The 26,067-nt window shown below is 36.0% G+C and overlaps 2 protein-coding genes across 2 annotated transcripts in view; both read left to right on the top strand.

Moving 5' to 3' along the window:
• LOC107742976 (cyclic AMP-dependent transcription factor ATF-2-like) overlaps nt 1-16,942 on the top strand; it is a 36,679-nt gene extending 19,737 nt beyond the window's left edge. The window contains exons 10-13 of the mRNA XM_016556065.1: nt 3,445-3,449; nt 3,514-3,711; nt 7,336-7,441; nt 15,351-16,942. Coding sequence (XP_016411551.1) covers nt 3,445-3,449; nt 3,514-3,711; nt 7,336-7,441; nt 15,351-15,553 — 512 coding nt within the window. The 3' untranslated portion in view covers nt 15,554-16,942. The remainder of the gene's footprint in view (nt 1-3,444; nt 3,450-3,513; nt 3,712-7,335; nt 7,442-15,350) is intronic.
• Nucleotides 16,943-23,402: 6,460 nt separating this feature from the next.
• Nucleotides 23,403-26,067, top strand: part of LOC107742958 (N-chimaerin) — a 70,488-nt gene continuing 67,823 nt past the window's right edge. The window contains exon 1 of the mRNA XM_016556048.1: nt 23,403-23,718. Coding sequence (XP_016411534.1) covers nt 23,700-23,718 — 19 coding nt within the window. The 5' untranslated portion in view covers nt 23,403-23,699. The remainder of the gene's footprint in view (nt 23,719-26,067) is intronic.

Below are 26,067 nucleotides of genomic sequence, written 5' to 3'. Positions count from 1 at the left end.
TGATCCTGGAGGGCCGGTGTCCTGCAGAGTTTAGCTCCAACTTGCCTCAACACACCTGCCTGGAAGTTTCAAGTATACCTAGTATGAGCTTGATTAGCTGGTTCAGGTGTGTTTAAATAGGGTTGGAGCTAAACTCTGCAGGACACCGGCCCTCCAGGACCGTGTCTGGTGACCCCTGCTGTAGAGTGTTAATGGGAAAAAACATAGACAAGTCATTTTATTGTTACATTCAGAAATAATGTAAAATACCAGTAAATTAACATCATCTATAAACATTATAAACATGCATTTTAGTTCCTCTCACTCCACAACACATCCTTCCATTAATCACTATTCAGAACAAGAGCAAATGACAGAAGTATAAAATAAACATATATTAGTATTCATTATAAACAATATTTATTATAAATGCCAAGTGCTTTACCACAAATTCATCAAAATAAATCACTCATCAGCCTCAAAATAAATGTATCAAAATAAATCACTAAATCACCATCATCACACTCAGTGATTCTGGCCTTTCAAAATCCTCGGCGTATCATTTCAGTTTTCCTTCATACTGTACAACAATCAATTTAAACTGAGCTGTGTAACTTTTTCTTTCATTGACTGCATTTTAGTGTTATGATGAGTGGGCTTTGATGTCAATTAGCAATAGATCCGTGCTTGATGTTAATTGCCTTATTTAAGTCACAGCACGTTCCAGATTATTAAAAAGAAATATTCCGGAAAATACAGTATTTCTTGACACTTTTTTGCTGTTTACAGAGCCTAGGGCTATTACAGACAGATGTGATTTCTCTGGACACCTGTTTCAGTGTTATCTGTCAGGTAGTAGGGACATGTATGTGTGGTATTAAAAAAAATATTTGCTTAAGGAAATTTTAAGAGAAATGCAGGCATAAAAGTCAATGTACTGGAAAATATAGGATTATAGAGAGATATTTACATAGAACTATCTCAAGTACACAGTGGCTTCTCAGTCCACTGATGTATTTAAGTGATAGAATGCAGCGTGACTTCTTCCTTATAAATGAGCTTACATGTTTTCTCCCAGCGATGTTCTTGCGCTGTATATTTTAAGTCTATTGAATGTTCTAAAGAAAGCTTTCACCTTGAAGATTAAGAGGCTCTGTTGAATTAGAGATAAAACTCTGTTTACAAGTCTTCAGATAGTGTGGTTGTTTATTATGGCTGTCAGGTGGATGATTGAAGATTGATATCAATGCAAATTATGCTTATAGAGGTGTCAAGAAGAATGGAGGACGAAAAAAAATGACTCAACATGGCTTCCCCCTTCAGGGGCAACTTGTAGAATAAAACGACTTTTTCTAGCTACTGGTGTGACATCCCTTATGAAAAATAAGCACACTTAGCATACATTTAAAAAGAGTAGTTATTACATTTAAAAAGAGTAGCTATAACCGAAATAATATACTTTAAAAGAAAATACTTAAATGCAAACCCAAAGTAATGTTTTCAGACACTTAATTGCATGTTAATTGCAATGAAATGTATTGTAAATGAAAATGTATTGTAGTTTCAATTTATATTAAATGCAGTTAGCTGAACTTTAGAGCGTATTTGTACTGTATATTGGTATCTTACACATTTGTAATGATTATGTTGCAGTTTAGTAGATTTAAGAAATGTATTAAAGTCCACCTGTAGTCAATAATTGTATCCCTTAAAACTGATCATTGATCAAATGTTTTATTTTTTTCATGTTTAAACATAATTTCTTCATGTCTTAAAATGGCTTAAATGTATCTCTACACCCTTACCTCATTGAGTATACACGGATATGTGAATATTCAAATTAGTCCCCGCCTCCACTCAATGGCACCACCTCGGACCCGCACCACTTTCACTCAGTTAGCAAAAGTAAGTGCTATAGTAGATGCTACACAATGGTAATCACAGTGGTAATCTTGGATTAATGGTTATCGCTATGTCATTCATTTAACTTTCGAGAATTAATCTGTTAGTGAATGTATTGAAATTCTGAATAGATTATAGCCTAGAAAGCATACAAAGAGCGATCCCCTTATAATCACTGAAAAGCTGCCTCTCATCTTAGTTCATCGCACCTCATTTCGTTATAATCAATGAAGCTCTAGCCTCTACACTGCACACTTAATCTGCTATTTACATCGTGTCTACGCCTTGTTTATTATAACACAAGGATTCAGGAGTGTGCAGAAATCAGCACTGAACAAAACTCTGGATTCTGACTAATATAAACACCTCTGATTGGCCATTGTGATCAAGAAATGAACAGCTATGTTTGTGATTCTCTGTATTACTCAACCCTTCAAAAAACATGTTGTAAATTGAAACCTTTGATCATATATGAAAAGGCCTGCCCCACATGTTCACAGGATTGGTTAAAACTTTGTGTTGAACGAAATGGGGGCCATTTCAAACTGTGTTTTTGAGACTGATTTTTTGTACACTGTATATTCTCCTTAAAAAGGAAAATATACTCTGCAGTGGTGTTGACTGAGGAATTTGCACATGGTTTGTCTTTAAGCAAATGAAAAAAATAAAACAGATAGACATGTAAACAACGCTAAAAACTTGATTTTAACCACAGGGGGCTTTAACTTTAAATGTAACACACACTCAAATAACACAGTTCAGTTAAAATTAGAATCAAGTAGTTTAACTACTTTACATATGCTTTATTATGCCAGTCAACACATCAAAATAAGTGTACTTTAAAGTATGACAAAATATTACTAAAACATAAACTACCAATCAAAAGTTAATAATTAAGATTGTATTGTTTTTAAAAGAAGTATCTTACACTATGTTCACCAAGGCTGCGTTTATTTGATCAATAATACATAAAAACAGTAAAATATTTTTACTAGGCTATTTCAAATAACTGTTTTCTATTTAAAAAATGTAAAAAATGTAATTTATTTCTGTGATCAAAGCTGAATTTTCAGCATCATTACTCCAGTCTCCAGATCCTTCAGTTTTTTTTAAAATTATTAATGCTGAAAACAGTTGCTCTACTCAATATTTATGCGAAAACCATTATTTCTTTATTTAACAGAAATGTATTTGAAATATAATTTTTTTTTAACGGTGTATAATTCCTGTCACTTTTGATCAGTTTAATGCATCCTTGCTGATTAAAATAATTTTTCTTTTTTTAATTTTGAAAACTCTTACTTACTTTTTAAATGGTAGTTTAGATGTATAAAGTAGCATTAATGTAGACTAACAAATGCCTTAAGAAATTGTTGTTCATTGTAATGTCATGATAGCTAATGCAGGTTTACGAATTCAACCTTATGGTAAAGTGTTACCAATAATTGCATAAAAACATACAAATTTAAAAAGAGAATTATTAATATTTTTAAAACAGCTAATCAAGCGCAACACACATTTCCGTGGTGCATTTAAGTCTAGTACATTTCTGTCTTCGTCAAGCTTTGGCAGGTGCAGCCCTTGATTTAATTCTTCTAACAGGTCTTCGTGTTTGATTGTGGGCCTGTGCAGGTGTCTCCAGCCCAGCACACCTCCAGCACAGGTGGGCGGCGGCGGAGAACCACCAGCGAGGACCCAGACGAGAAGAGGCAGAAGTTTCTGGAAAGGAACAGAGCGGCTGCGTCTCGCTGCAGGCAGAAGAGGAAAGTCTGGGTGCAGAATCTGGAGAAGAAAGCGGAAGACTTGAGCAGCATGAACGGACAGCTACAGGTACACACACACACATCTTCCAGTGTATTTCCGTGTGCATTGGAGAGCCAGACAAAGATGGTGATAAAGTCATTAATGTAAATTAAGAAGTGTGTTTGCATGACAGCCACGGCGTGATTGTTGGAGTCTCCTGCATCGATATGGCCCTGTCAATAAAGACGTTTCCTCCAGATGTCATCGGCACACAAGCGTGTCGCCTGTTCTGTCGGAGCGTTTGTGAGCTGCCCTGGAACTCTCCCAGGGAAAGCCGTCTCTTTCTCAACCCCCGTTTTGTAGCAGGCAATTAGGATCCGCCACTGACAAGTTCGAAACAGTTCACGTAACTGTTGTCTCTGCTGATAACGGAGAGTGCGGCTCGGCGCCGGCACGTTCCAGACAATTTAATGAGATGTGCCACTGTTTATTTGCGCGCTGTCTTTTTTTATTTGTCCGTTTAAACAAAGCGCAGTGGTTTGGCGACGGGGTGGGGGAAGGGCGATTAATTTGTGGGTAATATGAAGGAATAAACTAACATGAAACAGATGGAGAAGCGAAGAAGGGTGTAGAACAGAAAGCTTGGGACTCTGAAAACGAGCGTGACAGTATGTTTCTTTGGAGAGAAGCTGTTTAATACGAGCGCATTTATCAGCGCTGATGGGCTGGTGTAATTGTCCCTCTCTGCCCCGTTGGCCCAGCTGATCGGAGCGTAGAGCTCTAATGATGCTCAATTACGTTAACATCATCCTTAACTGGCTTTTTAACGAGGAGAAACATTTTTTTTTTAAAATTATTAATGCTGAAAACAGTTGCTCTACTCAATATTTATGCGAAAACCATTATTTCTTTATTTAACAGAAATGTATTTGAAATATAATTTTTTTTTAACGGTGTATAATTCCTGTCACTTTTGATCAGTTTAATGCATCCTTGCTGATTAAAATAATTTTTCTTTTTTTAATTTTGAAAACTCTTACTTACTTTTTAAATGGTAGTTTAGATGTATAAAGTAGCATTAATGTAGACTAACAAATGCCTTAAGAAATTGTTGTTCATTGTAATGTCATGATAGCTAATGCAGGTTTTTCGATATACATTACCAGAGTTTCCCATACATTGATTTATTTGTGGAATAGATTATAGAAATGAATACTTTTATTTAGCAAGGATGCTTAAAATTGATCAAAAGTGATAATAAAGGCATTTATAATGTTACAAAATATTTCTATTTCAGATAAATAGTGTTCATATCGATATCGGAATTATATCGTATCGACCGAAATTAAGAAATATATCGTGATATAAAGTTTGGCTATATCGTCCAGCCTTATTCACATTGACTTATGACTTATTGACTTATAACATGACTGTATACATTTGAATTATAAATACCTTGTTGCTAAATTCCAGCATGTTAAATGGTTCTTCTTTTCTTCGTCTGTCTGATATCTAGACGTAGACGAATATTTTGGCCTATTACAGGTTAATTAATGGAATTTTTCAGAATTAGTCTTTTTGGACAATTAAGAGACGTCTGTACCAGTGTACTTTGTTTTATGTTTTTTTCTCAGATATTTTAGAGTAAACAATTGTTTCAAGTAAGTCTTAACTATGTACACTACTTTTTTTTCATGTCTTTAAAAGAAGTCTTTTATGTTCACCAACATTTGCATTTATTTGATAAGAAACGCAGTAAAAACAGCAAAATTGTGAAATATTACTACAGTTTAAAATCTATTTTATATTTTAATTCATTTTGAAATATAATTAATTTCTGTGAGGGTAAAGCTGAATTTTCAGCATCATTACTCCAGTCTTCAGTGTGACATGATCTTCAGAAATCATTCTGATATGATGATTTGCTGCTTAAGATAGCAAGGATGCTTAAAATTGATCAAAAGTGATGATAAAGGCATTTATAATGTTACAAAATATTTCTATTTCAGATAAATAGTGTTCATATCGATATCGGAATTATATCGTATCGACCGAAATTAAGAAATATATCGTGATATAAAGTTTGGCTATATCGTCCAGCCTTATTCACATTGACTTATGACTTATTGACTTATAACATGACTGTATACATTTGAATTATAAATACCTTGTTGCTAAATTCCAGCATGTTAAATGGTTCTTCTTTTCTTCGTCTGTCTGATATCTAGACGTAGACGAATATTTTGGCCTATTACAGGTTAATTAATGGAATTTTTCAGAATTAGTCTTTTTGGACAATTAAGAGACGTCTGTACCAGTGTACTTTGTTTTATGTTTTTTTCTCAGATATTTTAGAGTAAACAATTGTTTCAAGTAAGTCTTAACTATGTACACTACTTTTTTTTCATGAAAAAAGAAAAAGAAAGTCTAAAGAAGTCTAATTTAAAAGAAGTCTTTTATGTTCACCAACATTTGCATTTATTTGATAAGAAACGCAGTAAAAACAGCAAAATTGTGAAATATTACTACAGTTTAAAATCTATTTTATATTTTAATTCATTTTGAAATATAATTAATTTCTGTGAGGGTAAAGCTGAATTTTCAGCATCATTACTCCAGTCTTCAGTGTGACATGATCTTCAGAAATCATTCTGATATGATGATTTGCTGCTTAAGAAACTTTTTTTTATTATTATTATCAATGTTAAAAACAGTTGTGCTGCTTAATATTTTTGTGGAAACCATGTTGCTTTTTTGTTTGTTGTTTTTTTTGATACATTTAAATTTCAAAAGAACAGACCGAACAGAATTTATTTGAAATAAAAGGTCTTTACTGTCACATTTAATAAATTTAATGCACCCTTCCAGGAAAAAACTATCAATAAAAACTAGCAATTGAAAAACGCTGTAAATTTTGAGATTTAGTCAATCAGGGTTGTTGTCACCCTGTCAAGGTTTATTTTGTGATAATTAATTTCAACTGCATTTTCCTGCTTGTTATAATATACTTCTCGCCTGATAAATAATAAATAAATCTACATAAAATACTGATTTGAAATTGCTTATTATATGAGAAGAAAAATGTACAGACATGAAACTAGCACAGCCACGTAGGAAATCATTTGCCTGGAACGACAGTCGAATTTAAGCTACATTTTTGACCACAAAATGACCGCAGTTAATCAATCACGTTCCAGAAAGCTGGGCTGTTTACTGTTTATTACCGTTAATATTTATCTATCAGCCGCTGGCCACACTGCTCTGGAGATATTGACATGGCAGTTGAACACCAGTCCACCCGTCTTGTTTTAGGATTTTTAACAGCCCCTGAGCCTTATGAGTTAGTTTCCAGTAACTAATAATAATAGCCTGTGGTCAAGCTGAGCTCCAGACTATTGTTCGACTCTCTGTAAATCCTGTTAAAGTCACCTTCGCTGTTAAACAGCCTGTCTTTAGCGCATGCAGAACAGCACAGCACAGCCCCATGGGAGTCCTAACGGCAGACGAGAGTAAATCTCACCAGAATGGGTGACAGTGTTTCGCTGACGGAGGGGAGCGCTCTCTCTGTGTTTCTCTCTCCTGGGACTCTGCCATTAAGCAGCTATAATTGTGTCCCCAAAAAAGCTTAAATGAAGAAGAGCTAGTGATCTTTTTCTGTTGATTCCTCCTCATTGATCTTGACGGGTAACGTGCTTCTTTCTCTCTGTCCAGAATGAGGTGACTCTTCTGCGTAGCGAGGTGGCCCAGCTGAAGCAGCTTTTACTGGCTCACAAAGAATGTCCCGTGACGCTCCTGCAGAAGAAATCAGGATACCACCGTGAGTGACCTCAGCAATTCACACTGCCAGACATATCCATTTGCTTCGTCATCGGACTCCAGGGCTCTCCATTTAAGATTTAGCACTTATGAATCACAACAGCCATAAAATGTGTTTCTTAGTTTTGTGATATTTATTGAAAAACGTCTTGATTCTGCACTCTAAAGCCTCTAAAGCCTTAACATATTGAATAATAGTCAGAAAAATCTACATTTTTCTACATCAAATGTTTTTTGTTTTTTTACCTTTAGACAAAACCTTTCTTAAAAATTTGGGGGAAATTTTTGAGTGTCATATTTGATACATCAGACTCTTATGGCTCATATAGAATGATGCAGTAAGAATATGGAGCTCATACTGAAGGAGAAAAAGCACATTATTTTTATTCAAAAGCCCAAACTGAGCAAATTGGTGCAGATGTTGTTGTTTATATAACCAAAAAGTAAGATGGCATTCGGATAGCTTGTGATATAAATAATTACAATAGTACAGCATACTTGCAAAAGATGCATATCAATTTTAGTTGTCACTCTGTATCTCACAATAATACAGCATATTTTAGTAAGTTGATAATTTAATGCTTATTTTTAGGATCAAAGATTTGTAGTTTTTATTATAATGGAATACAATGATTATCGAGAGATAAACAAATAAATGGTCCTCAAAATCCTGCTGTATCATATTTGATGCTCATGATTTTTCTAAAAAAAATAAAAACGATGCATGGATAATCAAGTAAACCTAAGTTAACTGTTCATCTTGAAATATTATTAACTATAAAAATGGTTCTTAAGATTACTTTCTAAAAATCATTAAAGAGACAAATAGACCCAGAGGGGGATATTTTTACAATTATACTGTAAGGCCTTTTAGTATCGTAGTATAAACTATCAATCAGACAACAGAAGGCATGAAAAAGAGACAACAGGTTTTTCAGCAAATGATTGCAGTCTAAATTCACAAATCACATTTTTGGCTTTTTTTTACCAAGTGGTTCACTATAAAGAAAAGAAAAATTGGCACACTGCCATTGATCAATTTTGCCAAGTGAAACAGAGATTGGAACGGGGCCAGAAAGGACCACGAGTTGGGATTTGTTGCCCAAGGTGTAACCACACACTGCCCACAAGGCTATAATCATAAGTACATGACTTTTAATAAATCATTCGTTCAGAAACATTCATAAATTGTAGTTGCTGTTTTGAGTTACTGGTTTCACTGAACTGACTCAATAATAAGCAGTTACTGAATCAGCATATTACTAATGAAAATGTGTAAATGGACCACTAGTAGGGTACTGGAGCAGTGTTTCCCAACCCTATTCCCAAACAAACCTGATTCAACTCATTAGTAGAGACACCAAGACCGGACATGGATGGCTAGGGTAAGGGTGAAATACAAAATGTGTACAATTGTTGTCGTGTCTCCAAAAACAGGGATAAGAAAGACTGTCCTAGGTGCTTGCTTGCTGGCATAAGTCAAAGGAGCCTGATATTTCATTCACAATGCCTTAATCTCAATTAGCAATGAGTTTCTAAATTTTGCTCAGGGTTCAAAACCAGATCTAATCTCACTGAATGCTTTTCTCCTCTTTCTTTGAAAAGGAACACACATCTCTGGACTGACAGCTCTGCTTAATGGGTTGTAAAGTTAATGGTTTCTTTTTTCCCCAAATTAGTTTTGTTTGTTTTTGACAATAACAGATGAGTGTTATTCCTAATGAGTGTTCAGTTGGGTTTTTGATGAAATGTGAAGTGGAATATGAACTAGCACTGAGTGTGAAATAACACATATTCATCTCATCCCATTATTACCGCAGAACGCCGAGGACTCATATATTTGCACAACAGCGATGTTCGCTAACAAAATGATCCCCGCTGTATGTGGCGCTGTCCTCTTTAAGATGAGTGATAAAGAGGCATTCAGAAACCGAGGGCTCGTCTGCCATATGCAGTCACTTCATATCAATTAGCTGTTGTCACAGGGACAGAGAAGCGGTTGTGGGAGAGATTGCATGTGTGCGTCTGCCGGCAGCACTTCCGCGACACTAAAACTTAACGGCCGCCCACGCCGCTCTGCCGGCGCGTAAGCACTTTTTGTGCATAACTTGGATTTTACACCATGTCCGATACGTTGCTGGCTTTGTGTGTGCATGTGTCTGGCTCATTTTGTAACCTGAGGCTGACTTGTATTGACAATGATTGCTTCCAAAATGAGTGTATTATAGCGGAGAGCCTGACAGAAGTGCTGTTTGGTGACTGGGATGCGCCGATGCAGCCGTGCAGTTCATTATGCACCGGCATTGTTAAGCAGCTTGACTGACAGGTCTCATGCATATTATGAGCGGGATGCTTGTCGGGTGAGATTGGGTTGTCGGGGAGCGGTTCATTTGGTCGGTCTTGGCGAAGTAGAGGAGGGTACGGAGATGATCGAAACCATTCCTCAATCCTGTTTATGCTGCCAATGTCACCCAACATCGTGAGGGGTCATATATTAGTCACCTGTGCAAATGAGACTCGCAGAAGAGCGTCGTTCCGTCTTTGCCGGATTTGTAAACAACGCCAGTTTGTGCCACATTCATCGCTGGATGGAGAAGCCGCAGATGGTCATCACCTGTCAAAGAGCGGTCTTAATGCGGTGAAAAAGTGCAGACGTCAGTGAGGGTTTCATTTGGTCACCTGAACGCTCCCGTCTTGTTTGCTTCATTACACTCTGTTAGGCCTGAAATATATGAAAATCGCATTGTACCTGGTTGGGACAGGTGTAAAATATGGCCGACGTGGGCCTGCTTGGCAAAGCGATTTCGTTTGTGATTGCGTACTTAAGTAAAGTATGTTTCTGGCCTTAATCTCTCTGGCCTGGTAGCAGGTGGGGGAAAATTACCCAGGCTGCCCTGCAAACAGTGCAGGTTAGGGTTAGTGTCTCCGTTTGGCATTGCACAAGCCCCATCTGCTCGCAGCGGAGATGATCCGAGAGCGCTCTCCAGAGCATGCGATGCTGCGTATGATAATATATCACTCCCTATCCTGCTTAATACCATTAGGAGTAATTACAGATGCCTGAACATGGAGCCGAAGAGATGAGAAAACACAGTTCTGATTTCTGAGCTCGACCTTACATGCATGTAGCAGGCGAGGTTTGCAAGTCACCAGATTGGAGCCCGGTCAATTCAGAAGAGCGCACACAATCAAATACCCCCGCATTAATTACCAAGTGCCATTTGAGCCGTGCTTGCTTCATTAGCTATATTAATTATCATGGTAGTCTGCATTTCTGTGCGAGTCAGAGCGAGAGCGAGCCTTTTTTTCATTCGCTTTCTCATCAGGAGCCAATTAATTCTATGCAACTGCAGAACAGCTGGTGGCATTTGGACCGCGCATCTCTGCCGCTCTCCTGTTTGTGTATCATTAAAATCAGGTGCAGTAATTATCTGTCGCTGCAGTAGTTGGCAGGAAAGAGAGGGGATCGTAGGGAGGGGTGCGCGAGTCTGGCCGCACGCTACAGCCTCTAATATACCCTGATGATGTTGGTTTAAAATGACATTGTAACTTTAATTAAAGGTTACATATGTGACCCGTGCTGGCAAAATGAGTCGGAATGTGCATGGTCTAATTTTGAGCTACAGGCAAAAAAAAAGTGAAAAATGTTGATTTTGGTCGAATTTCAGGTTTTCACAAAAATGAGCCCTCGTCTAGCGATCCCAATGCTCCAAATAGTGATTAAACGTCTAAAATGATCTTTATTTGTATGTTTTCTGAGAGGAGTACCTTTTCTCTGCTCGCTTCTCACACTGCCGCTGACTGACATATGAATCGCGCTTCCGCCAGCACACGATCCCGATAAATATACACATATACACAGAATTACAGTATTTAAGTAGGCTATTCACGCAAACATAATCTTTTCAAGTCAAGTATTTATATAGCGCTTTTGACAATACAGATTCAAAGTCAAAGCAGCTTTATAGTATCAAATAGGAAAAAATAGTGTGTAATAATGCAAAAGGTATGGTCTAATTTTGAGCTACAGGCAAAAAAAAAGTGAAAAATGTTGATTTTGGTCGAATTTCAGGTTTTCACAAAAATGAGCCCTCGTCTAGCGATCCCAATGCTCCAAATAGTGATTAAACGATTTTCAGTAGATCTCTATCTTTAAGCCCTTTCAAGCCACAAGCTTTTGAGCTGGAGTTTGTTTATTAAGCGTGCAGAACAACCACCCAATAATCATTACAATAATCTAACCTCGAGGTCATGAACGCATGAAGTAACATTTCTGCATTTGACATTGAGAGCATAGGTCGTAATTTAGATATACTTTTGAGATGGAAAAATGCCGTTTTACAAATGCTAGAAACGTGGCTTTCAAAGGAAAGATTGCTGTCAAATAGCACACCTAGGTTCCTAACTGATGACGAAGAATCGACAGAGCAGCTATCTTAAGTGAACGTTTGGGGAACTGTTGGGGAAAACATCTGATGTGTAACAGTATATTAGATCCATGCAGTACAGTAGGACTTACTATAAGGCCGTCTGTCTCATTAATGCTATTCTAACAACAGGCCTAAAAGAAAAGATCGCTGCTCTTGATTAAACTGCTTTTGTAGTTGTAATAATCAATTTATTTGTAAAGAACACACTGAAGTGATTTTTACATTTGATTATTTGTTTTTCTTACTTGAATGCTTTTGTTTAGATGTAAAATGAAAAAAGTAATGCACTAGGCCTATTTGTTTCTTTCTTATATTTGTTCTACTGTTGTTGTTGTTGTTTTTTTGTTTTGTTTTTTGCATCTGTTCTTATTTTTAATAACAAAGAAAATAAATAATGGCTATATTGTGATTATTAATATAGTAATTAATATTAAGAAGGGAAGTGGAGGAAACAATGCAATTCAACATTCAACTTGATTTTTCTCAGAATTGAGTTTGCTGACTCTATCGACTTCAAACGGGTGAAGCTCATTTTTCATCCGATTCCAACAAATCATACATCATTTTAAAGGCTGAAAATAAAAATAACTTATTTTTGAAAATCTGCTCATTGTGACTCATTTTGCCAGAACAGGTCACATAGAATATTAACAGATTGCTTTAGTTCTTACAACTTCAACTTTGAACCCATTTGTTGCTAACTAGGGTTATGATATCAGTTTTTACTACATGATTATTTTGCCAAAATAATTCACCATAGGCTTACCGCGGTAATTAGTGTTATTATCAATGTTACACAGTTTAAATATATCAAAACGAGGGAATGAATACCTCAAATTATTGCACTTTATGTCAATTGATATGTATTTTTCAATATTTAAAATTTTTAATAATTTCATTGTATTTTGGGATGGGGGGAAGGTTTTTTTTTTGTTTTTTTTCCAACATCAACTGGAACAGCGCTTCAAATGTTGCTCTATGTAGTGCTATACAATGACAATAAAGGCTTTCAGATCAATTAGTACAACATGGCCACAATTTAATAAAAAGAGGGAATGAATTAAGTCGTACGAGCAAATTCTTAACTCGTAGGCCGTGGCCACAATAAATATATATATATATAAAAATAATGACCTCCAATGATTTCAAGGCCGTCCACAACTCACATATTATAAATATAATTGTATTATAAAATTATTATAACAATTTTCATTCTGACAGATAAAAATATATATATATATATATATATATATATATATATTGTTGTCCGCATGTCGTGTGTGGGGTCTTAAGATGTCACCTGTTTTGTTTCTATAAGTTCTATATTTAATATAAGTTAGTTTGTCGTTGTACTGTTTTATTGTTGTTGTGTTTTTAAGCGTTTGTTTTGTTCAAAGAAAGGGAAAGATTGATCAAAGTGCTACAGATCCTGAGTGTCAAATTTCCTCCTTGTGGCATCGCTAATTCACAATAACAGTATTATTGCGGTAACTTTAGAAATTTTACCAAAAATAAATAAACACATCATTAGAGAAAAGAAGAGGGAAAATAATGTAACTGCAAGAGGAAGGGGACGTTATTTTGAGTAAAAATTAAGAGGGCACGTGAATAAAAAAAAACAATGTGCATGGATAAATCATTTATAATAAATACTGCAATATTCCATAAAAAAAAAGAATTAGTAATTTGTTTAATTGTCAAGTTCATGTTGAATTAAGGTGCAATACTGCCACCTACTATGTTGGAGTATCAACCAGAGATGCAATGGATTATTTACAATATTATTTTATGTGTAGTATTAACAGAATAAAAATATGATTTTTTTTTGGAATATCAATACCAGTATTATTACGACACTCCTGACCTTTTGTAGCACAGCCAGTGATTACAGTTCACATGATGTATCTTTGTATGGGTGGTATTGGTGTGAAAATCCCAAAATACTTGTACCAAGTACTATCCTGTGGATATCTAGGTACAATAAGTTGTACAACAGTGTTGATTGCGTAAAAAAAAAAAAACTGTGCATGTCATGTTACTACTTTTGTTTACTTTGTTTTTACTGTTTATTGATCACTCTTGCCAAAGTGCACTTATGTGATGCTTTCTAAAACTCATTTCATATGGAGGTCAAAGTGACACATGACTGGTGCTGAGAGGTGCGTTGAAGTCCTGATGTGAGTCTTGTGTTTGCACACAGGGAGACATCATTTCACACTGATGTTCATGCCGACAGTCTGAAAGGCCTGTGTACCAGTTGCTTTCACATCACTACAGTGGCACAACACTTAACATGGATACACTGCAAAAAATGCTTTTCTAGCTTAGATTTTGTTGTCTTATTTCCAGCCAAAATATCTAAAAATTCCTAAATCAAGAAGGATTTTTTAGACAAGTAAAAATTATTGTCTTGTTTTCAGAAAAAAAAAAAATTATTTCTGTTTGAAATAAGATTATTTTGCTTACCCCATTGGCAGATTATTTTGCTTGTTTCAAGCAAAAACGCACTTAAATTCGACTTGTTTTTCTGAAAATTGTTTAGATATTTTGGCTGGAAACAAGACAAAAAATCTAAGCTAGAAAAGCATTTTTTGCAGTGTATCCATGTTAAGGATGTATTCAATTCATCAAAAGTGACTGTAAAGACATTATTTCTTTCAAATAAATGCAGTTCTTTTGAATTTTCTGTTCTATTCATCAAAGAATCCTGAAAAAATAAAATAAAATGTGCCAATTTCCCCAAAAACTATTTAGCTGCACAACAGTTTTCAACATCGGTAATAATCAGAAATATTCCTTAAGCAGCAAATCATCATATTAGAATGATTTCTGAAGGATCATGTGACACTGAAGACTGGAGTAATGATGCTGAAAATACAGCTTCGATCACAGCATCTTAAAATTTATTTATTTAAAATTCTAATAATATTTCACATTATTACTCATTTTATTGTATTTTCGATCAAATAAATATAGCCTTGGCAAACATAAGAGACTTCTTTGAAAAACATTACAAAAAATTATTTGACCGGTAATTATTCCCAACTTTTGACCGGTAGTGTACAAATGAAGCATGTCAACATATTCTGTTACACCAAATACACAAAATAACGATGTTTAAAAAAGCATCATATGACCCCTTTAAAAAAAAAAATAATTATAATATTTCACAATGATACTGTTTTTATTGTATTTTTATATACAATTTTATTTTGAATAATTTTCTTTATCACTTCTGGATCATTCATTATACTGTAAGGTCAAGTTAAGTACTTGACAAGGCGAGCTCTGGTTGTGTACTGCACATTTGGGCAAATATACAAATATTAGTGTACTATTTTAAACATTTCCATTGTCATTTGATTTTTTTTCACATGTTTACCCCAACACTACTTCAGACAATAATCAAACAGACTGCATTGTGTGTGAAAGCGGTTGAGAGCTGCTAATGTCTGTTGTCTCGGTGGCTGTGTGTTTCAGAGCTGGAGAAGGAGGACAGCTGCAGTGAGATGTCTGTTCCCAGCAGCCCACAGAACGAGGCCATCCAGCACAGCTCCATCAGCACATCCAACGGCGTCAGCTCCCTCGCATCCGGCCCCGCTCTGGGGCCCGCCGCAGACCACAGCACAGAGGAGGAGGACGACTCGCACTCTTCCTCTCACGCCCAGTCTTCAGGAAGCTGATCAGGCCTCTGATTGGTGGCTTTGATTCCTGGCAGCCATGTTGAAATGAGGGGGGCGAGAGACGAGAGATCCCTGGAGCAGTTTTCATTTGAGCTCTTGGTGAAGAGTTGTGAGTAGGCACTTGTGAGGTTATGCATAAACTGTACTGATTGTTTCATGGTTTTTCCATTTGTGGTGTGTCCGGATTCATAGCGAGAGGAAAGAGACGTACCGAAGCACTCTCAGAGGCTTAAAGATGGAAGAATTGTCCACTTTATAATTTATTTGCCTTTTATATTTTGCACATGAAAGGAGTGAAAGGTGTTTTTTAAAGCGATCATTGTTTTAAGTGCTTGACACAAGCAGTTCCAGCAGATTTTTAGGAGTAGCTTTAAAACCAATCTGATAGTCAGTCTTCTAGAAATAGTGAGGTGTTGTTGTGTGAGTGTTTCACAAGGATCCTGGCATGTTAAAGGAAGATTTTCTGACATGAATGATTGTTCATCGGGCCGTGATTGTAGGTGTAGATGCTGACTTTTCCAATGCTTGCTTCGATATGTGCCATTTATTTGGTTGCAGGTTATTGAAATTACAATAACAAATTTATTTTAGTTTAATTACAATGACGTGAATTCGTGACTTGCCTGAGAGCTTTTCATGGACTTATTTTGATAAGAACCTTCATGCATTTTTATAAGTGATTTTTTCCTGCGGCTGACTTTGTATTTGTGGTGTCTGACTCTTAGAAACATTGAGATAAGTTCATTCACTTTGGTTGTCTTTCTGATTACAGTGTAATTAAGGAAGCATTGTATATGGCATTATGATGAAATCATTGTATGTGATCTCTACTGGTACTATGTTTGTCTTAGGATCATGACGACAAAAAAATCACCTGAACAAACCTTTCAATAAGGCTTTCTCTGGTTTTCAGCAATTCTGTCTTTAAAAATGTAACTCGACAAAACTGAACAGGAACTGGAGCTGCTCTTCGAAACAAACAAAGACGGATATAAAACTCTACTGTCTTTTTAAGTTCTACTATTAAGGTACTAAGTAAGGAAAATAGATGAAGTCTTTCATTATCATCCTCTTCTATCTTTAAAATCTATTGGCTTACTACTGTGTAGTTCTACAAGACTTTGCTGCATTTCGTTCTGCTTTTAAGTCAACTTGATTTTGGTTTCAAAGGTAAATTTGTATGACTGAATTCTCTAAGAGAATTGTTTCAGAAGTGTTTCAACCATGTCTCTGTTGCAGTTGAACATCTTGGCAGCTTTACAATGGGGGTTTTGTTCTTATTTACTAGGTCCACTTTGGAAAAAGGATGTGATGATTATTGTGTTGGCGGTCAACTTGTAACTTGTGGAAGTTATGTATAAATTATAATAAATTAATAAAATGTTGTAATATGTCTTTTAATAGCTATTTAAAGCAAGATTTTGTCATTGGATGAAACTATTGTTTTTTTTTTGTTTTGTTTATTGTCTTGTATCTCTTTTATTTGAATGATATTTTGCTTTGTAAATTCTGCCATCTAGTGGAGAATCCTGGAAAATTCGATTGCCAAAACGTTTGGAGGAACTGTTGTAGCTGTTGATTTGCCGGTAAGTTTTTGTGGGCAAGCTGATTGTTTATTTCAGGATACATGTTTGAAAGGAAAATGAATATCATCCCTGTGATTATGACAATTCCTAAACCGTATATGACCGCCTCATTCTTCAAAATACAGTAAAAAAAGACAAAAAAAATCATTAAATGCACAACAGTGGGTGTAGAAACAGAATGTTGCCCTATTTAATACTAACCAATCAAATATACATTAACAGTAATGCTGGCAAGATATGCTTTGCAATTCTTAAATAGGCATAACGTCAATCATAATCATTAAAAAATTTACTTCGCATGGTTAGCTATTAGCTATTTTGTCAGCGATTAGCTCAACATGCTGAAATTGGTTTGGTAAACCGACCTTGAGATATTGCCCTGCCACCTGACTTTACTAGCAAGTTAGCAACCAACTAACAGACATTTAACAGACTAACATTTAGGCCTATATGCTATGTCTTAATGACTAAATACACATTTCATGTAAGTTTCCGTTATATTGAGCTTTTTTAAATTCAAATTAACTCAGATTCATTTGGCAGTGCAATTGGCTAATAATTTATTCCGATGTTTTCATTTGAGTAATATTCGCTTATATGTTCCCAGAGGTTTTTATGAAAAAATACAAAACTGTAGAAGGTTGATTAGTGTTACAAGAGTAGGTAATATAGAATTGGTAGCGGTTTGTGTAATATGGTTAAGCATCAAGGTGATTTTTGAGCTAAATGGTTTAAAGAAATCGAGTCAGAAGAAGGATTCGTCGAGTCCGACAGGGTTGCCAGGTTTTCACAAGAAAACCCGTCCAATCACTACTCAAAACTAGCAAACCAATGGCGTTTCGAGGGGTCCACAGTTAAAAAAAACGCGTTCGGTGGGTAAAATACACGTTTTTTGGCATTCATTCGCATTCCAGGGGATACATATCATGTTATTGGAGTCGCTTCAACCCGCGGACTAGAGGTCTGCATTCCGCGGGAACCGCGAGACCCGACCAGGTTTTTTGCGCCGCGGGATTAAATTCCCGAATAAAACGCGGTAGAAATCGGTAACTCTGGTGTAATTTGACACTTGTTTCCTACTGTGTTGCATAAAATATTAAACGAATTCAACGAATTGTCTTAAGATAATTCATAAATTCAAGTCAAAGTCAATAAATTCAAGACTCTTGACAAGACGAATAAAATAACATAGCCTACAATTTTGTGCAGACTACAGTTTTATTTGTTAGCCTATGTCTTTTTTTCAGTAGAGGAAATGTAAACATGAGATTCTGGAAACCAGATCTAAATTTAGCGGGAACGGTCGGGTCGGGAAGAAAATTATTCTAAGCGGACAGCAGGTGAACAAAGAGTGAATATATAGCGGGAGCGGGTGGGTGCGGAATATAACCTGGCGGGAGCGGGACTAAAAAAAATAGTCCCGCGCAGACCTCTACCATGGACACGAAAAACAAACCGCAGCAACAATGTTAAAAGGGTCATATGATGCTTTTTTAAAGATCATTATTAGGTGTAAAAGAATATGTTGACATGCTTTAATGCTAAAAAAACGCATTATTTTTCAAATACTGTACATTATTGTAGGTCCTCTATGCCCCGCCTCTCTCAAACGCTTCGTTTTCTACAAAGTCCCTCCTTCTGACAAGCGCAGTCTGCTCTGATTGGCCAGCTGACCCAGTGCATTGTGATTGGCCGAACACCGCAAGCACTCGTCGGAAATGTAACGCCCCTTACTATAATCGCGAGCTTCATCTTTCAAAATAAATGTAAAGACAGAGCCTGAAAGGGGAACAGAGTCTCGTGACAGACACAGTGATGAAGCTGGTATGTGTTTGCAGTACACAAGCCACGGTTAAGACAGCTGACTCCACTGCGATGTGACCCTGTCTCTCTCGCTCTCTCTCTCACACACACGCGCGCAAGCGCACACTCACACACACGATGCTCAAAACTCCGCATTTGAACAGTCAATAGCAAATACTTAAACTAATAACAAAACAGTAGCTGATTCAGAAGCGCCAGATTGTCATAGCAAAGGCAGAATGACCTCTTCTCCTAGGTTCACGAAACGGTCGTCCATAAAATGCATTGCTGTTCTGTTGTAAGTGATCCAAATAAAGTGCTTTTGCTTTCGCACTGAAACACACAGCGTCTCCCTGACATGCTGCATCAACACTACTGCTGTTCCTGAAACCACGCCTTCTTTCTTTGCGTGCTCATTTGGGCGGCATTATGCAAATATTCCCACGTAGTGAGGTAGGTATGTGGGGGCGTGTTAGAATGAGCCGTTTTAGGGGGGCGTGGCAGAGTCTTAACTTTGATAAAGAATATCTCTTTGGTTTTGAGACTTTAGTCTTTGCAACTTCAGGGATCTTATCTATGCACAATCAGCTTGTAACACTCCAAAGAGAAAGGAAAACTTGAAATCGCATCATATGACCCCTTTAAAGTAGCCCAATTCCACGGTGAAACCGCGGACTTGGCAACACTGCTCGGGAGTGGCCTGCTCCCCCTGCTGTTGTGTGTGTGTGTGTTAACTTATTGCTCACTCATCATCTTGTTTTTATCATCCGTGAACTTTAGCCTGAGATGGACTAAACAGAGTGTGACTGTACTGACCTTTCAGTGTTTTTGGTTGAGAGCATCTTCAGTCTGATGAGACTCAGCTTTCCAGTCATGGTTATACATGTCAAACCCATGGTTTTAGCTGAGTCACAAATATGTTTATATTTAGCACATTACTGCTTTTAGACTCATTTTAAATTGAATAATTTAAGGCAATCAACTAGAAATACACGAGTTAAAACTGCATTGTGAACACAGTTATGAGACCTATATTTTCTCAACCTGTTGTTGTTATTCATTTCTCTTGGTAATTAGATGATGATTTAATGACAAGCAAATTAAATATAGCATCATTACAAGGTCCTTAACATACTTTATGAACAAGCAATTTCCAGAAGAAGAACCATGTCTTCAGTCAAAAATAGCCATTACTTCATCCTACGCATGACATACCTTGCACGTCTTTTTAGTCTTGTCGTATTCAAAAAAAAATATTTATTTGTATTCAACGGCAGGAAATGAGAGCTGAACAATAAATGCAGTGTCAGGGGCTCACGTCTTCTGAGCAGAACTGCTGGGTGGCTATTGTGCGCGCTTCCTGTTAGCGTGTGTACTCGCTTCAACTTCTGTCAGTTCAGGGCGACACCACCATCTGGGGAACATATATCTGGGGAGAGTTTGTTTTACTTTAAACCATGCAAGGTACAAGCTTTTGCGGGGCTTCGAAGGGTGCTTTGGGATCCCATGGCCAACTAAGCAGACAAGGCTTTGCAATTATATAATGATATTGTTTTGGGGAATGCATACTGAGACATGTATTTTATAAAACTGTTCTTTCTCTTACACATTTGCAAAATATGGATGCACGGAATAAATCTTTGCATGCTGCTTTGCAATGTTTTAACCATTTTGCAGCACTGTAACATCTAGCCTACCTTAAAATTCACATATATATCTGCATAATTTTTAAAAAGTACATTCTTAGGAAAAAAAGGTACTATGCACTATTAAGGTACTAATACTAATATTTCAAAAGGTAGGGGCCTACTATTTAGGTGCATTTTAGGTAGGCTACTATATGCGCCTTTAGGGGTAAAAAGGTACAAAAGTGTACCTTCTGAAAAGTAATGCCCCAGTGACAGCTTTTGTACCTTTTTATTCTAAGGGTGTGTTTGTAATTCATTCATGTTGTTTGAATCTAACATACTCTCATGGTCATTTGTAGGCCTATCTATTTTATGCTTCTGCAAACTGGTTGTGAATGCAAAAATTTCAAACGATTTCTTTCTGAGGAAGGGTTAGGTTTAGGAGGTATTCCTTCATGCTTAGCCTATTTGTTTCTAAAAATCATGTTTTTGTACAAATCAAATTGTACAAATTCATATGAAATCGCTGCTTTGTATATAGTTACAAAGAGGTGAACACAATAAAATAAGTCACATTTTACACAACTTTGCAGTCCAAACTAAATGTAATAAGATAAAAAGACAATGTACTACAAAATGAAAACTTGTCTTTATATATATAGTGATTCTCCCTAATTCTTTTTAATCTTTTACATTTTCCTTTCTAAAATGCCTACATGACAGGCAGGTAAGCAAAACATTAAATTTTTTAGTAAGTTTTTTATTTTGATTGATGTTACTTTAAAATAATTTATTTGAATTTGACTTTTTTATGACTTTATTAATTGTTAGCTTTTCATTGAACTCGCAAACTCCATGCAGTTCCCTCATAAAATTTTCCCTCAGTTTGGGAAACCCTGAAATCTTATGATTAATTCACTTTATGTTGTTAATAACAACGAATGGAATATATATTCTTTGCATTTTAAAGGAACACTCCACTATTTTTGAAAATAGGCTCATTTTCCAGCTCCCCTAGAGTTAAACAGTTGAGTTCCGACGGAAAATGAAAAGTTGCGATTTTCTAGGCCGATATGGCTAGGAACTATACTCTCAATCAAGGAACATTGCTGCCGTACCATGGGTGCAGCAGGGGCAATGATATTACGCAGCGCCTGAAAATAGGCTAACTTCCATCAACATAACCAACTACACAAACTTAGTGCCGGTCACGTTGGAAGTTACCTAGCTGGAGACTATTTTCAGGTGCTGCGTATAGTATATACGCAGCACCTGAAAGAGTATAGTTCCTAGCCATATCGGCCTAGAAAATCGCAACTTTTCATTTTCCGTCGGTCTTCCCGGAGATCGGCTGAATGGATTCGAAAACGGTAAAACTCAACTGTTTAACTCTAGGGGTGTTGGAAAATGAGCCTATTTTCAAAAACAGTGGAGTGTTCCTTTAATGTCATTATGGTACACTATTATCTTACTTAAATCATTGTGATAAACGAGTTAAGTTAAAACTAGTGCTGTCAAGCGATTAATCGCATCCAAAATAAACGTTTTTGTTTACATAATATATGTGTGTGTGCTGTCTATATTTATTAGATATATAAATACACACACATGCATGTATATATTTCAGAAAAATAGGTTATGTTTATATATTAAATATATTTATTTATAATATAAATTATATGAATATAAAAATATACATGTAAATATTTTCAAAATATATACTGCATGTGTGTGTATTTATATATATAATAAATATACAAATATACACAGTACACACATACAGTATATTATGTAAACAAGAACTTTTATTTTGGATGCAATTAATCGTGATTAATCGTTTGACAGCACTAGCCGTGAGTATTTGCAGCGTGTTTCTGTATTTGGTTGCATTGAAAGTATTTGCAGCGTTTTCTGTATTTGGTTGCATTGTGAGTATTTGCAGCGTTTTCTGTATTATGCATGTATATATTTCAGAAAAATAGGTTATGTTTATATATTAAATATATTTATTTATAATATAAATTATATGAATATAAAAATATACATGTAAATATTTTCAAAATATATACTGCATGTGTGTGTATTTATATATATACATAATAAATATACACAGTACACACACATATATTATGTGAACAAAATTTTTTATTTTGAATACGATTAATCGCGATTAATCATTTGACAGCACTAGTTAAAAGTAATCAAAAAGTAGCCTGATTATATTAAAATATGTAATGTAGTGGATTACGTTACTAACTATTTTTGTCATGTAATTTGCAATCAGTAATGGATTACAATTTGTAAGTAACCTACCCAGCTGTGTGTGTGTGTGTGTGTGTGTGTATCTGTGTGTGTGTGTGTGTGTGTGTGTGAGATCAAAATGAGCATTATTAGGATGTCTATTCTGTCCAAATATGTCCAAATAAGTAGGAATAGAATAAAAAATCAGAATCAAATCAAGTGGCATACTTGTGATTTACATTTGAATTGGGAAATATGTATATGGATACCACACTGCATCACCGAAAATCATCTTTGAAAAGACACTATTTAAAGCTATTTGTGAATGTATATTGTGTATTCTCTCTATATGCAATAATGAGGAAAAAACTGCATTCATTTATCAATAGTTAGGCGGATTTAGTTTTTTGATATGCTGCTGTTACTCGGTCTTTACTCCTTACATTGATACAAGCACAGATGGCACACCTAAAGTTTCAGAAGTGTCTCGTATTATTTATGACGTGCTTCGCATCACTTCGTCACAGGGGGCGTCTCCATGGTAACGCGCCGCGAGGAGGCTGCCTGCCGTCCCTGAGGAGGAGCGCGCGCGTGTGTGGATCAGGTCATGTGGTCTCTCAAGATGGCGACTTCAGTGCTGGGATGTGAGAAGTGATTCAAGTGAATCCGAGCTCAGAGCGGCGCTCAGTACAGCCACCCGGACCGGGTCACCTCGCGTCCCAGCGCACGTGCGTTCCCCGCGGCGTCCGAGTCAATTCGTCAAACCCTTCTCTTCCTGAATATAAGGTTGCTTGTGGAATCAGGCTCGTTGCTTATGGGCTAGCTGCGGATGTTAGGGTATAAGGTGTGTGTAGTTCAAAGCTTTGTGCGTCTGGATCACTGACTGCGATGGCCATCCATGTGTTTGGTGAGTCCATCTCAATTGTCCGCTTTTATTTGGAGTTTGGATGACAACAGATGGCTCTGTGTGTGTGTGTGAAGGCAAAACACACACATATATATTTCATAGAGAGATGCAATGATATTGCATTGCATCGCATCATTTTCAGTCAGAATGAACAGTGTTTTTATTTTATTGCGTGTACACAAACACACTTAAAGTGCGGCTTCACAAAGAGATCATGTGGTCAAAATAACTTCATCCTGCGGTGTGTTTATATTCTGGCGTTATGACGGGCAAGCAGGTTATTCTTCTCTTGTTTGTCCTCATCTTCAGTGTTTGCTTTGTTGAAGTGGTCCCACTATAATAGCTAATGCACTGCAGATTGTCCTTCATGGCAACAGGTAAATGATTATTAAAGACGAAAATGAACATTGCGTATGCTGTGGCTTCATCTAAAATATTTTAATCAACATTTTCGATCAAAATTCTTCATTTTGATGACTCTTGATTTAATATTCATGTTGTTTATGAGCTCATATTAATTGGGCGAATGTGAGTAGCCTACATGTAATTAAAAATAATGTGTTGCTGCAAGAACGTTTGGAATAAACTCGCGAAGTTAATTAAAAATAATGAGAAACTTGATGAAAACGCATCTAAATTGACACTAATACTTTCAATTTTAAGCTTAAACCTGGATGATATCAAGCTCATGGATGTGTTGTATATCAGCTACTTAAATGTGACCCTGGACCACAAAACCAGTCATAAGGGTCAATTTTTATGAAATTGAGATTTATGCATCATCTGAAAGCTGAATAAATAAGCTTTCCATTGATGTATGGTTTGTTAGGATCGGACAATATTTGGCTGAGATACAACTATTTGAAAATCTAGAATCTGAGGGTGCAAAAAAATCAAAATATTGAGAAAATCTCCTTTAAAGTTCTCCAGATGAAGTTCTTAGCAATGCATATTACTAATCAAAAATTAAGTTTTGATATATTTACGGTAGGAAATTTACTAAATATCTTCATGGAACATGATCTTTACTTAATATCCTAATGATTTTTGGCATAAAAGAAAAATCGATAACTTTGACCCATACAATGTATTGTAGGCTATTGCTACAAATATACCCCAGCGACTTAACACTGCTTTTGTGCTCCAGGGACACAAATAAAAAAAAATTTTTTTTAAATAGAATTACAAAAAATATTTTAAATCAGTAATTAATTGTACTAGGAAATATATGGTTAAATCAATAATTGCAATTTAACTTGTAGAAAAACTACATTTGTAGAAGTTTTAATGTGTAGTAAATTGTTTTCTGTGCTTACCTGACATCTGATTTTAAAACATTTTGTCATGTAAATGTACAATTTTAATTCCGTTAAATGCTTGATCAATCCTTGTGCGCCAGCACAGGCTCAAGGTTACCCAACACAAAGACTGACACAGAGGTCAAACTAAAGAGACTCACATTGCGTGTCCACGTCAGTCGTTCGGTGTTGTAACCCATCATTGTCATTAGGCATGTAACAAACAGGTTCCACTCCAGGTGCATGCTGGGACCTCCAGGGGCGTTGTAACTGTTGTACCACTTGACCAGCACTTTCATGGCAGTGTCCTTGGGTAAAATAAACCTGATGGCCTGCAAGCAACGCTTGACTGGGAGTAAAAGAAAGATTCGGCGTTAATAACAGAAGTCACAATGGTAAGGAGTGAGCACTTTCTGTAACATTTTGGTCTCTAGATAAGGCTTGAATGCCGCCTTGTGAGTCTATGTGAAATGTTTAACTCATTTCATCATTCACCAGTCAAAAATCAACTAGAAAATAAAAGCAAACCTCTCTGTAAAGAGCTGAACGATTGGAGGAATCATGCATGTCGGGTGCACAAATATTTATGTATAACAATTCAGAATTTTTTTTTTTTTTTTTAGAATTTTGAGTTCATAATACATAATTCTGACTTTATTTCTCACAATTTCAAGTTAAAATCTCAAAGTTTTAAGTTAAAAACCTCTCAAATCTGAATTTATTGATTGCAATTCCAAGTTCATATCTCACAATTTTGAGTAAACTTGCAATTCAGACCTTTTGAGTTCTGAGTTTATAATACACAATTCTGACATTATTTCTTGCAATTTCCAGTTTGTATCTCACAATTTCGAGATAAAATCTCATAATTTTGAGTTAAAAACTCACAATTCTGAATTTATTTGTTGTGATTTCAAATTAATATCCCACAATTTTGAGCTGTGATCTCGCAATTCAGACTTTTTTCCTCAGAATTGTTAGTTTATAATAAAGAATTCTGACCATTTTTTAAATCTCACAATTTTGAATTAAGTACAGACTCTTGAATTCT

Source organism: Sinocyclocheilus rhinocerous, unplaced genomic scaffold (genome assembly GCF_001515625.1).
Source record: "Sinocyclocheilus rhinocerous isolate Xijiao unplaced genomic scaffold, SAMN03320098_v1.1 scaffold45, whole genome shotgun sequence".
NCBI classification, from domain to species: Eukaryota; Metazoa; Chordata; class Actinopteri; order Cypriniformes; family Cyprinidae; genus Sinocyclocheilus; species Sinocyclocheilus rhinocerous.
Note: the sequence above shows the minus strand (reverse complement) of the source record. Positions and strands in the feature narration are given on the sequence as shown.